Consider the following 13393-nt stretch of genomic DNA (forward strand, 5'->3'; position numbering starts at 1 on the left):
AGATGAATAAAATAAAATTGATAAAATAATTTTAAAAAATGAATAAATACATTCTTGTGTGACATAAGTATAAATATGGTATGTGAGGCAAAAGAATTATTGTATGACAGGCAGTAAAAATATTAATCAAGTTATGCAAAAAGAAAAAAGTAAAATCTGCTTAGTTTTAATATTGGCAGCCCTGGGATTCCATAAACTGGATCAATGAAACTGTTTTTATTTGCATTTTTGTTGTTGTTGTTGTTAGTGGTGGTGGTGGTGGTAGTAATGGGGGGGTTCTGTGCAAAACACCGTGTAGCCCCATAAAGAAGAGTCCTGCACGTATAGCATTCATTTTTTCTTTTATTCAGTAAACATAAGTTGATGTCTCATCCCTTTGCAGGTAGTTTCCGACAAACTGGCTTCTGAAAAGCGAGAGGCCAGTTAAGGACACAGCAGAAAGACGAGCTGTGGCTTTCAGTCTTATCGCAGTGGCTGATCGCTGCCAGATAAAATCAGCTGAAATGCACAATATCAATCAGGCACCGAGCATAAACACATCCTAAGAATACCTCCGCCCCTTTCTCACACTCCAAATTAAATTCTGTTAAAGCCTTTCAATGAGGATTAGATTTTGACATGGTGAGCTGCTAACGAGGTGTTTTTAAAATGCTGCACTAGAAATTAAGCTGCATCTGTCACCAGCTGTGTGACCGACGGGTGCCCAACACACACACGCTAACACACACTCGCAGCTTTAAAGGGCAAATGAATGGATTGCTTTAACAGATCAGATGCTCTCTCCATCTATTTTACCTTTCAGTCTCACATTTCCTGACGAGGATCTGGTGCCCAGATAGTGTTTGAATGTGTCTCCACTGAAATGTGCATCAGATCTGTTGTGACATGATTTGGAAGACACGGGGTGACCATCTTACTCCACAAATACTAAACACACACACACACAGCTCTGTCTGTATGTCTGTCTGCAAGCTGTCATCAGGGATTAACTTAACACACAACTGCACGTGCACACATACACACACTCTTTCAAACACTATCCTCTTTTGTCCAGGCTGGACAGCTGTTTGTGTATCCACGTCCTCGGCCTGAAGGACTCGGAGAAACTCATTTATTCAGTTTGCTGTGTGGTTGTAAGCTTTTGCCTGTTTTTCTTTTGTTTTTCATTATGAGGTTTTCAGTTCATTCTACGTAACAATGTTACATCATTGTTGTGCACGTGCTGTCCATAAATCCCTGCCCGCCTGTATGTATGTATATAAACTCAGGTTTTTTAAGACCGCAGAGGCAGATGGCCAATAGGGTGAATCCAAAAATCACACGTAGATTTTCTATAGTTTAAAAGAAGGAAGAAATCATTTATCTGTGGGATAAGCAGCGAAAGAGCTCGACAGCTGGTGAAGACATTCACCGGCTGCAAAATTAAGTTAAATTCAAAGCATTTCCATCATTGAGAGGTTCAAAAAGTACATCAGTGCTTGCATGTTGCATCTCTTTGAGATAATTTACCTGAATATCAGCAACAGAACCACAACTCATACACTCATTCACTACATATGTCTTTTTTTCTCATTCTCATGCCCCACGCTCTCGCCCCGTTTCTCATTTCTTGTGTCCCTCAGTATTGCATCTGGTCCCTGCAGGTGAGTTTATATATAATTATAGTAACTCCATGTCGATAAACTGCTAGTTAAGTCCTATTTACACTCATCCATTGTGCATAGATAATGCATGTTGTCCTTGCACGTTTTTCCAGGTCTGGTTACATAAACCGTGGTGTTTTTGGTATAAAGATGTGAGCAGCTGCTGCTAACTGGGCCTTATACCACCCCACACTGTCTGTGCCAAACACAGCACCAGGGGGTCAAGCACACACACAGTTGCACACACACAAAACACTCTAACAAAATTGCATAATCTAACTGTATCGCCCTCTCCTCTTGTCTTCTCATCACTGCTTGTCTCTATTTATCTCAGTGACACACACACACACACACACACACACACACTGAATGTATCCCCAGAAGCCTAAATGCCAAGTTACATAATTTCCAGTCTTTTGAGTAAATTGAATGGTTTTGCAGTGAGTATGCCAAGCATGGCACCAGGAGGTCAGAAACACACAGACACACACATAACCCATGTAGTTAGTGGCTGTTTAAGAGTAATTGCAGCCTTCCTATTACTGCATGTTTTGTTTGTCTGATTGCACAACAGTGTGCAGTTTATTCTGTGGTTCACTTGGATACATGTTGAGCGCTACGAATTCTTACAGTGACCAGTGTTTACAGTGGAAAAAGGCACGTTCGTGCAAACCGAACCGCAAGCTGTGTGTTTAGACACACTTCAGTGAGAAAAAAGAGTGGCTCAGACCTTGTTACAAGTCAGCACACTATCAATTCCTCCAGGATTAAGATTTGGTTTCTGGATGATGTTCACATTGTGAGTTTTGTTTGTTTGGTGTCGTTTTGGAAATAAAGCCTTACTTTTATGAACTGGATCAGACTAAGAGGAAGATGCTGGGGTTGGTGGACATGCAAATACACAACATTTATACCAAAAACTGTACTTTTTTAATGGTGTTTGTTAAAATGTTTGATAACTGCCTCTCACTATGGGTAAAAATTAAAGCCCTAACTTATTTCCTGTTTGCAAACCTGGCCGATCTCTGAGTGGGAAGTCAGATTGTGGAGTCAGTGTGGAGTCACAGTCCAAATGGGATTACCCTAGTTTTTCACATAAAGACTAGAAGTGCAGGTGAACAGCTGGCCTTGTTACGTCTAAAGTTAACTAACACAACTGTCAGGGCTCTGTGTGCAGGCGGATGGAGAGGAGGATCCAAATGCAAGACTCTGAGACTGAATTGAAACTGAGAACCTTAGCTTTATTGCTGGTGATAAACAAAAACATGAACTGAACACACAGGCATAATTCTGAGGACACGACACTGAGAACAGGAAAACACAGGGCTAATATACACAGGGTGGTAATCAGGGAATGGGCAACAGGAGGGAGACACAGCTGGGAGAAATTGGACTAACGAGACAGGGGGAGCAAAGCTGCACACACTAACATAAGACATAGACTTTCACAATAAAACAGGAAATAAGACACAAGGACGCAGACTGAGAAACACAAACTTAACACGGGCAGAACTAAAAATAAACCAGAATAAGCTGGAACATAGAACATCATCATAATCATCATCACAAGCACTAAGAGAATAAGAAAACAATCAAACACACCAAAGTACCTTGAAATGCAGATTCATCATTCAAAAATAAGCCAAAACACAACTCAAAATACTGGGTCAAACTGACCCAGAACTGTGACAGTAACTCCCAATCTCTCGAAAACTGAACTCTCACTCAGTGTATTTAATTTCTTTAAACCAATTCTGAACCCAACAGTTAGACGACCGATCTGGTTTTACATGGAGTTACAAGATTATCTGATTTTTCAGCTTTTGTTTTTTGATGCAATCAGTAAGTCTGTGTTTTGACGTAGCAGAGTTATAACAATTCACAGTATCAGTTTTCAGTATATTCCAGTACTTTTTGTTTTACAGAAAATGTACATGTTTTCTTAAAATTGGCATGTTCTGTGCAGCTGTCATTGCTGGAAAGAGAAAACAGACAAACCTTCTGCATTGCCAAAAAAAGTCTCACTCTAGAATAAAACATGAGACAGGTGGTGTTTTAGCTTCACTGATTATGAAGTGTGGATAAAAGTATGAAGGAGGCTCAGGAGGCCTCCCACCTTTTACTGGACCTCATCGTGCTCTGTTGTCCACTGATCAGCTTTTTTTTTTTAATCATTTAAATAAAATTCATGTTTCTGAAAGATCCTTAAAAAAAACCAAAAAGTTGATTTCTCGTTGTCTCACTTTTGAGCTGAGCCATAAACTTTGAATAGAGTTAGACTTTAGCAAAGCCCTTTTAAAAGCAACTTTTACTACTTTTTGGCAGTTTTGCTAACACTACCAGGGAATTAGTTTTAAGAAACTAAATAAGTGAATGCAAAGAGATCCATTAATTTGATTTCTAGTCATCACTAAGACATAAACTGCATGTATAAAATCACCAGTGAACTTCAAATCGAATTAAGAACACAAAACAAAACATAGAAAGACTTTAAATGCTGAAAATGGTCCAGAGGTGAATGCGAAGAATACTCTGAATGTGAGATCAGCCGCTTTTAAATTGGGTAAGGGGTTTGAGTCTTGTGGACCAGTTCTTAGAACTTTTTATTTAGACCTCATGCATCTCTATTACGACAGCCAGTCGATATGCCTGCAATGTTTCCTAGATGAGCTATTTCAAGGCTATTTTGTGGGGTGTTGTAGGACAACTGTCATATTTGCCATTAAGGAATTATTTTATAAATTACTTCATATATAGTATAGTTATACTGTCTCTGAGTTTATGCAAAGGTAAGCAAATAATATTCTCTCCTTTAAAAAAAAGCAGCAAAATGCTCTTTTTATACAGACATTCATGTGTAAAAAATATTTATCTGTTATCATATTAAGGGGCAAAAAATAACCTTAAACATGTGGAGAACAATAATGGGGAAAGAGTGTCAAAGAAAGCAGAAAGTAAAGAAAGTAAAGAGGAAAAAGAAGAGCTGCTGGTGTAACTGAAACTCTGTTCCTGAAGACACAGGAGAAAGTGGGTGTCGTTTGCCAGCTTGGATCACTCCGACGTCTTACGTCAGTCCAGCATGGATGGACTCAGCAGAACCACTGGTGGATTTAAGCAGTGAATGAGAACCCAGATGAATTTAACCCGTCAGAGCAGGAATAAAACAGATGGTATCAGATGACTGCAGGCATCCTGAGTGACACGTTTAGATGAGACCCAGATCAGCAGGCTCACAGTTGGCTGAGATGTGAGACGACCCCTCTGGGAAAATGTCTTATCTACACATGACAGTACTGAAGTTTGAAATATGCTTCGCTGCACGTAGACTCTGTGGCGTTCGCAGCGATGCTGATGCAGCCATTCAAAGAGCATCACGCTGTCACAGAATTAATACACGTGCAAACACTGTCAAATCTGTTTCACCCTTAAGGGTTACCAATTCTAAAGTTTAGGCCTAGCGTGCCCAGCCTCATGCATGCACCATGAGGAAAACATCCCCCCAGTTTAGACCCCGGTTGTAAAGTTTAGTTACCATTAACTTCTTCCAAGGAAACCTGATTTATCACTTGTAACCTTGGGGATGAAGAATGAAATACCAAAAACATGACTTCCTCTAATGGCTGTTTGAAGGTGGCTCCAAAAATGAGTTTTATCCTGTGATAAAATGTTCAACTTTGCAGCCTTAAAAAGCATGTTTACTGTCACAGAGAGCAGAAAAGCCACCACAGGAAGTGAGTCTGGATTCTGGGGGAGTGGCTGTTTTGATTGACAGGTGTCCTAGTGAAGGTTGCTGTAGCCAATCGGTGTCTGTGAGGTCTCAGTTGGAGTCACTAAACTAGACCTATCCTGCACTTCAGAGTGCGGTTCATTGTGTTGCACGCTTACAGCTGATGGGAAACAAGATAACTGTTTGGCAGCCAGATCTCACATTAAAGCCTCAAATTGCAGTGTCCATCACTTATATACAGTCTATTATTTCACCTGGTATTTCATTGAAAAACTGTATTATTTTAACGTCAGTTCACTCCACATTTAAACTTGCTTCAATGGCTACCAGTTCAGCTGCTTTCATTGGTTAACATCTTCAGCACCACTCCCACTCCTCTCTTCATTCACTGTGTGTTTTTACTGATTTCTGATCTAATCTTTTAATTTGTATACTTTCAATGACATTCTTTCTTTCAGGACTTCAACTTTAATGATGCTTCTGTTAATCAAAATCACTCTTTTATGCCCATTGACTTCAGCTGAATGGTTCTACTGAAAGCTGCACTCAAGGCTAAATTCCTATAAAATTGAAACTTAGTGTTATCACCCAGCTTTAGCCTCAGCTTCTTTCAGTGCCTTCAGATCAAATGATCAGTAGAAGTAAGCACAAAATTGTAGTTCCTGGTTCTTTCCACATCTCCCTGGGGAACAATTGTCCACATTTTCCATCTCACACACTTTTCTGGAATTCCCACAAAGATGCTAATACTCTGTGCCTGTTTGGTAAACACGTTTTCTCTCTACACTTAAGACCATTTCCCCCGTTGCAGGTTAGGTTGTAGAAACAAGGCTTATTCTGTAGACACAGGCTCTGCAGATAATACTAATCATGCCAACGGCAGGGAGGGGAAAACTGATCAGAGTGACACATCACCAAACAAGGAAAACTTGTACCAAATTACAACCTATGTTCGAGGAAATATCTCGAATTCTTTTGGTTAAGCTGACAGGAGCACTGACTTGTCCGCGAGGCCTGAAGAAAGGAGCGCGAGCTAGTGCATTAAGGAAAAGTACACACTATATGATATTGAGACTACAGCTAGTCTACCCTTAGATATGAATCATTTTCTCTACTCGGTTCTGAAAACTCATTCTTGACTTTGGAAACAGGAGTTGGAAAAATAGTTTTTGGAGCTTTTGACTTAATTAAGTTTGCCTTGTTCTTGGATTTGTAGAACCAGCACAGCAGACGTGAATGGAGCACTCCTGTTTCATCTAAGAAAACTCTTCTATCCAAAACTATCCACACTAAGGTCTGTGGATGATCCAGACACACAGGACAGAGTTTCTAAAATAGCATTGTACTTATGAATATTTTAAAAAAGCAATTTATCATCAGTGTGAGCGCCACAAAAAGTGAGATGATACGGAGTAAGATGATAGGACTAAGTGAGAATGTACACTTTTAATAAAGTGGTTAATTGACCCTTTAAGACACCCCCTGAGGACCATGTGAAGGGAAGTGTTACTAACCAGTAACCTGAGCTGTACAGCTGTGCTCTGTATGTTCAGATCTCCGTTTCATCCTGTCATAATTAATGTAGGAGTTCATGCAAGAGTGATCAAGAGGCAGCGATTAAACACAACTATGCATGACGAGTACGAAAGGATAACAGGAGAGGTAGTCCACAATCTACCAACACACACACACATGCACACACACATGCACACACACACACATCTTCCACTGTCAAGCTCTGTGGCCTAGAGGTATGCAAAGTATCTTCCTATCCCTAACCCCTGCATGCAGGCTAAACCTAAACTTGTGCGTGGAAAAGATGTTTAGCAGCGGGAGGAAGTCATCTTTTAATCGAGGTGTGAAAACACTGACGTGCTTGAGATCAAAATACATTCAGCCCTGTCAGTCATACCGAATAAAGCCACACACTGATCCAGGTTTTTTTTCCCCCATTTATTTCAACACTAACAGTCATGTGTAATATTGTGCTGACTGGCGTCATGTGACTTCTGTTGCTGTAGCCTCACAGTTGCTAATCTAGAGCCGTCTATCTAGAAAAAGCAGGCTGAATGTCCCAAACTAAGAAACCCAAACTGTTCCTGATCAAGCGACATAAATGAGCTACACGCTGGTCATTTTGGTGTGAGGAGACACATCACAGCTAACTCCACAGACACAGTATTATCAGCTATCTGTCATAAACATGTTACTTTTCACCATTTACAGGTAGACAGAGTCAAGATCTGAAATCACACAGTGCTGACATAACACAGGGTAAATGATTTATTTGAAGGACGATCTTAAAATAATAATGATATATATATATATATTAGCTTCTGTTTCTGACCCCTCCCCTTGCAGCAGGGGCGCCACCAAGGGGGCCTCCGCAGTGGCACCCCTGGCAAGACTGTCCTATTTTGGTAATAATTCTAATAAATGTGAGCACAAGTGAGAGGAAGACAACCCCAAAACAACTTAAAACATTAAATTGTTATTTATTCCAGCTTTAAACAGATTATTATGGATGTCAAAATCTGATGTGGTTTTCATGTATCTATTTTCAGTGATGTCAACTTTAATAGCAGGAAATTATCTAGGCATATCATTGTTTTCTGTCTCTCTTTTTTGGAAATATTTTTGAAGTAACATGTATTTAACAACAGCATAATGAAACTGGAAATTCAGTTTTTGGTGTGCCACCCCAATATTTTTAGTGGCCCCCATTTGGCCACCCCTATGCAAAAATTCTGGAGGCACCCCTGCCTTGCAGATGTTAGAGTAGCATACCAGGCAGCACAGCTAACACTGCTTTGGAGCAAATATTTCCAGAAAAAAGATGAAGAGAGTCTTAAAATAGTCCAGTGGTCGGCTACGGAGGGACTGCTAAATTTTGGGGTGCTGAATCTCCCAAAAAGCATCTTAAAGCCTCACAGGTGTTATTCAAAGAGGTCCGCCAGCATGTAAAGGTTTAGATTAGACAGTTTTCTAATCTGTTTCTGTAAATAAGTGGGATGTTGTCATGCCTATTTAAACTGGAAATAAAAACAAGTTCAAGATTAAATCTCATTTATGGAAATGTGTGGAATGTGGCCTACGTTTCTCTTGTGGGGGGTTTTTTGTTTTTTGTTTTTTTTTTTGGGGGGGGGGGGTATTTTGCTGATTGGGCAAAAAACATATCCACCATAATGTAAATAACTAACGTGCAGGTTCACACATGTAAACCTGCTGTTTCAGTTTGTTACACAAATGCATGTGGCGTCTGATAGGGGAAGTAATTCCTCGACTTAAACTTTGATATAAACATCTGGCTTTTCTTGTCTGTTCACATTGATTATGCTTGAGTAAGAAGCTTTTCATGTTAACAACACTGCTCAGAGCAGCAAACCGATGTTCCATTACAATAATCCAGACCCAGATTTAAAGGAGCACTCTGTCAGTTTCGCTAACCAAATTCAAAGTACTCATCAGGAGGCGCAATCCCCAGCTGATGTAAATAAATTGCTGATGTTTTCTGTTTCTGTCACTCCTCATGACAACACCTAGCTTATCTCATGTTTATCTAACATATGGTCTGGTCTAAGATTTAAAAGCTGTGGGCATCGAGGGGGCAGGAGGGTCTAATTAGAGATCATATCCAGTTGTATTTTAGGAAATCCTGAAGATTCAGAGGTTTGGGATCTGTTTGAGAAACAGGAGCCTCTGCTGTTTCTGTTTGTTTTTCAGTCCGTTTCCTGTGATTCCCCTAATCTGTTACTACATTGCTGGAGTTCCCCCTTTTTCCATAGCTGTTTCGTTAGAAAGATGGCACTTTTTTTCTTGCTGTTAACTCAACCTAATAATCAAATAGATAAATCAACTTAAAAAAAAAATGTTTGGAAACCTGGTGCTTGTTCAGGGCTATTCATGACATAACACTTGGCCTTCTCTGGCTTTGCTTACTTGAAACGCTAAGAGCTCATGGAAATATATAATGCATGATGTTGACTTTGCATCGGTTTAAAGGGTCACAAGCTCACAGCAATCAAAAACCACAAGAATCAAATAGTTCATTTTTTTCTTTTTAAGTCTAGAATGTGAGAGTTCAGCAGTATGGTTAAATACGTATGACTTCTTGTGCTTAAGAGACACGCTATACTGTATGACAGGACAATATCGAGCAATCTATCAGCTCTGCTTAGCCGACTAGATCAGGGATCAGTATACGTTCATAAACTTTACGGTATAATTGCTCCAAACCCTGATATCATTCAGAATATTAGGCAGTTCTGGGTAATAATAGTCAGCGCTTATAGTTTCCAGTCTTATTTTGAAAAGGAAGCAATGAACTGATTCCACATTTACTTTTTTGGAGACTGAAAGAGCTGTAACATGTTCTTAGCTGACTCATCTATCTGTATAGTAGTGGATAGCTGACTAGTCTTTACTGTGCATTAAGATACATTTCATGTTGGCCTTTTAAAGGAAACTTTGCATGGCCATTAGACCTACTTTCAGCATAACAACACTTAGCCGTGTCTTTCAGTCGCTTCAGCGAGTTGTTGGACTCCCTGACAAAAGCGAGCTGTTACCGCTGAGCCATCCTTCCATCAATGACGCCTTAAAGTTAATTTGAGGACTACAGATTTTAAGAGGCTTGTTATAATACTCTTCTAGGTTATTTCGCCTAACAAGTGGTGCTTTGTTGACCTTCCTCTTACAGGTCAAAGGTCAGCTATAGAGCAGCATGGCATCTCTCTCTATAAGCATGCTGTCCTTTCTAGCTTATTGTGCATGACTACATGTCAGAATTATTGCTATAGAACTACATCATCCATACAGAGGTGCATTTTGGGTAGGGGAGAACATCTCCCAGTATTGCCAACACTGATTTCTCTGCCCCTGAGTTTATGGCATTGCATAAAAGTCCAACATGCTTCCAAGCAAAGTGAGTCTATACGAGTGACTCGCACACAGGTGTGTTGTCAGAGTCCTGGCTGTGCATGGAGCTCAGCCCCGTGTCCGAGTCCTCATCGTTTGTGTTGCAGGCTTTGGAAAGACCTCGGGCCTGTTCCACCCAACCGCCGCTCTTCTCCCCTGATGCTGGTTCTGCATCAGCGCTCACTGCACCCAGCTCCCCCTTTCCATCATCGGTCAGTGTGTTGTTTGCTTGCTCTATCTCCATGGTTTCCACTTTGGCCAGCAGGTCCAGCAGTTCACTCTCCTTGGTTTCCCAGAGTGCCAGACTTAGGTCCAAGTCCCCCCTGATGGCGTCCAGATCTGTCTTCAGTCTCAGGCCGATGTAAAGGCTGGTGTCCAGCTGCGTTTTGATCCTTTCCTCTTCCAGTACGAGCTCATTTTCAGACAAACTCTCAACATCTGGTTCCACAGCTGGAGGGGCGGACACAGTGAGACACATCTCCTCCGAAACACTGTCCGTGTCCTGTGCTGCTTCTGCGCCTCTCTCCTCCCGCCGACGCTTCATCCACCGCCGATTCAGCTCCTCCTGGATCTCCCCGGTGATGCTCTCCACGAGCGCCTCGCGTTCCGTCAGCTCCTCCTGCAGCCTCACCACCTCCTCGCACCGGCGCGCGTATTCCTCAAACTGCGCAAGCGTCTCCGACGTGCACCGCGCGTCCTGACGCTCCGCTTTTCGCTTACAATCCGAAAGGGCAGGAGCCCCTGAAGTGGAATCTACGAGGTAAGTGTCCTGCACGTAGTTCACCCCGTGTCTCTTAATGCGGTCGAAGTGCACTTTGGCCTCGTAGCGCTCGATCTCCCGGTCCAGGTCCTTGATCCTCTGGATCTGCTGGCGGATGGTGTGGTCCTGAGAAATCACCAAGTGGACCAACGTCTCCATCTTTTCCACCGAGCTTTTATCTTTAGAAACAGTCTGCTCCTTCTTTTTGTTCATTTTGTCCAACTTTCTGAAGGCCTTCCTGACGATGCGCCGCTGTTTCTCCTGGGACAGGTTGGCCGCGGCGGCCGCTGCGGTCCAGCAGGTCCGGGCGGTACCCTTGAGCAAGCCGCCCGGACTACCACTCTCCCGGCTCTGGACGACTCGGGCCTCGGCGCTGCGGGGCCCGTTGTTGGGCAGCGAAGCCTCGTTTTTCACCAGGACAAAGCGAACATTCTCTTGCTCGTCTCCCCAGGCGCTCCACAGCCGAAGGATTTTGGTCTTGTTGGGTAAAATCCTCTCGAAGCCTCTCCATTTCTCCACCACGCAGTAGGACTGAGGAGAGCCAGACAGCATCGCTGCCGAGGCGCCCTGCTGCAGGTTCTGATCTTCAAGCAGGACTTTGACCACGTCGGCGCAGGTGGTTCGCTTAGTCAGCCCCGAGACCAGCTTCTCCTCCCGGCAGACCCATACCGAGATCTTTCCCTCCTCCGGCTCCATCTCCGGCTGAACTCCAAGAAAGAAAGAAAGAAAAGTTCCCTCACTGAATCCTCTCTGCTGCCTTCGTCTGCTGCAACTAAAAAAAATAAAGGAGACAAAAATATTTTTATTAATGATGCAAAACATTCATCAGGAATTCTCTGCGCAGTCGTCTGTGTCAGCTCTCACTTTAAATGCGCTCAGAAGTCCGGACATGTAACCTCATTACGCTTAAAAATATCTGCCTTATTTCTAAAAAGAAAAAAATCACATATATTTATTTACCTCCGTGGTCTGTTTTGGGGCAGTCTGCTGGGACCTCATGGCTCTCTCCCCGGCATATCGATCTGAGCCCTGCGCGCTGCTCCGGAGAGGAGATGAGGAGTGCGTCCTTGCGTCAGGGCAAGCTGCTCTGGTGTGTAGGACAAAACAGGAGGGTGCTGTAACGCTGGGACACGCCTCCTGCCTCCTCTCTCGCTCTCTCGCCCCCTCTCTCTCACTTACACACACACACACACACACACACACACACACACACACACACACACACACACACACACACACACTTTCTCACTCTTGATAACAAAGGTAATCTGGACTGATATGCCAGCCTTTGTTAAGTAGAAAGTCGGTACTGAGGGTTAAGACAAAGTTGCCTTCAGATAACTGTCTGAAACACACTTATCAAACTAATTCCGTGCGTGACTTAATAATCTATGGGCCGGTGTGTTTACACGGTTAAAAGTCAGCGCTGTTATCCACGTTTGCGTAGTATTTTTATTAATGTCACAGGTTTTATTCTTGAGATCAGTCTGGTCTACATGAGAACTGCAGTGAAGTCAAACTTGATATCTGGGATGTCAAATAATCAACAGTTATTAAGTTCGGTTGGAAATAGAACCGTCATCTCTCAGGTCAGCAAAAAGGGGTGAAAAAAGTGCGGTTGCCAAAATGCGCTATAATATTTCAAAGTCTTAACTACAGCTGACGAGAAACACGTCAGATTAGTTCCTGATCATCTCCATCTTTAACGCGACTTTCTGGCCTTTCATGATTTCTGCAGTCTTCTTCACTTTTCACTGTGAATCTGTTCACAGACTCTGAAGTGTTTGGAAGGGGATGTCAGGTCATGCACATGCAAAATATTTTAACATAATTCCATATTGTCCAGTTTCTTCACAATGTAAATAGACGGATGTGTTCACAGATGTCTCACAGGAGTGGGAGGGCGGCACAGAGTGGGCCTCTTGTCTTCTCTTTCTTCGTGGTGGGTGGGTGGAGCTGACCTGCTCAGCCATGCAGCACACCTGTGCAGGTTGAGCTCAGGAGATTATCCAGCAGCCCCACCAGCTCCTCTCACTTTCTCTTCCTCTGGCTGACTGAGCGAGATACCAGTTTGCAGTTTGTGCATTTGCTCAGAAATGCAAACTGGCTCGTGACCGTCCACACGTTTAATGTTTGGTTTATTTATTTTAACTCAAATACTTCTCATCTAAAGACTATGAGGGTAACTGCAAGACTTGTCATTATAATTTCTGACGAGGTGGAATTTCATGTTTTTACTTTTTTTCTTTTTTGCTTGCAACTATGAGATTTTTTTGTGTGTGTTTTTGTCTGCCTCATTAGGTTAGTACAATCTCAAGGTAAGCACAGAGCAGAACCTTCAGTCTT

At 42.4% G+C, this 13393-nt stretch overlaps 1 protein-coding gene across 1 annotated transcript; it reads right to left on the minus strand.

Annotated features, from left to right (window-relative positions):
* Positions 1 to 7304: 7304 nt before the first annotated feature.
* Positions 7305 to 12135, minus strand: rassf10a (Ras association domain family member 10a). The gene is made up of 2 exons (XM_004569375.4): positions 12008 to 12135; positions 7305 to 11819 (listed from the first exon to the last, which is right to left on the minus strand). Exon 2 carries the CDS (start codon positions 11741 to 11743, stop codon positions 10301 to 10303), a length of 1443 nt encoding a protein of 480 aa, XP_004569432.2. The 5' UTR covers positions 11744 to 11819; positions 12008 to 12135; the 3' UTR covers positions 7305 to 10300.
* Positions 12136 to 13393: the final 1258 nt, after the last annotated feature.

Source organism: Maylandia zebra, linkage group LG7 (assembly GCF_041146795.1).
Source record: "Maylandia zebra isolate NMK-2024a linkage group LG7, Mzebra_GT3a, whole genome shotgun sequence".
NCBI classification, from domain to species: domain Eukaryota; kingdom Metazoa; phylum Chordata; class Actinopteri; order Cichliformes; family Cichlidae; genus Maylandia; species Maylandia zebra.

What these genes read in the sequence shown, in the direction of transcription:
- rassf10a (XM_004569375.4), bottom strand. Translation starts at nt 11,743, where the DNA reads ATGGAGCCGGAGGAGGGAAAGATCTCGGTATGGGTCTGCCGGGAGGAG.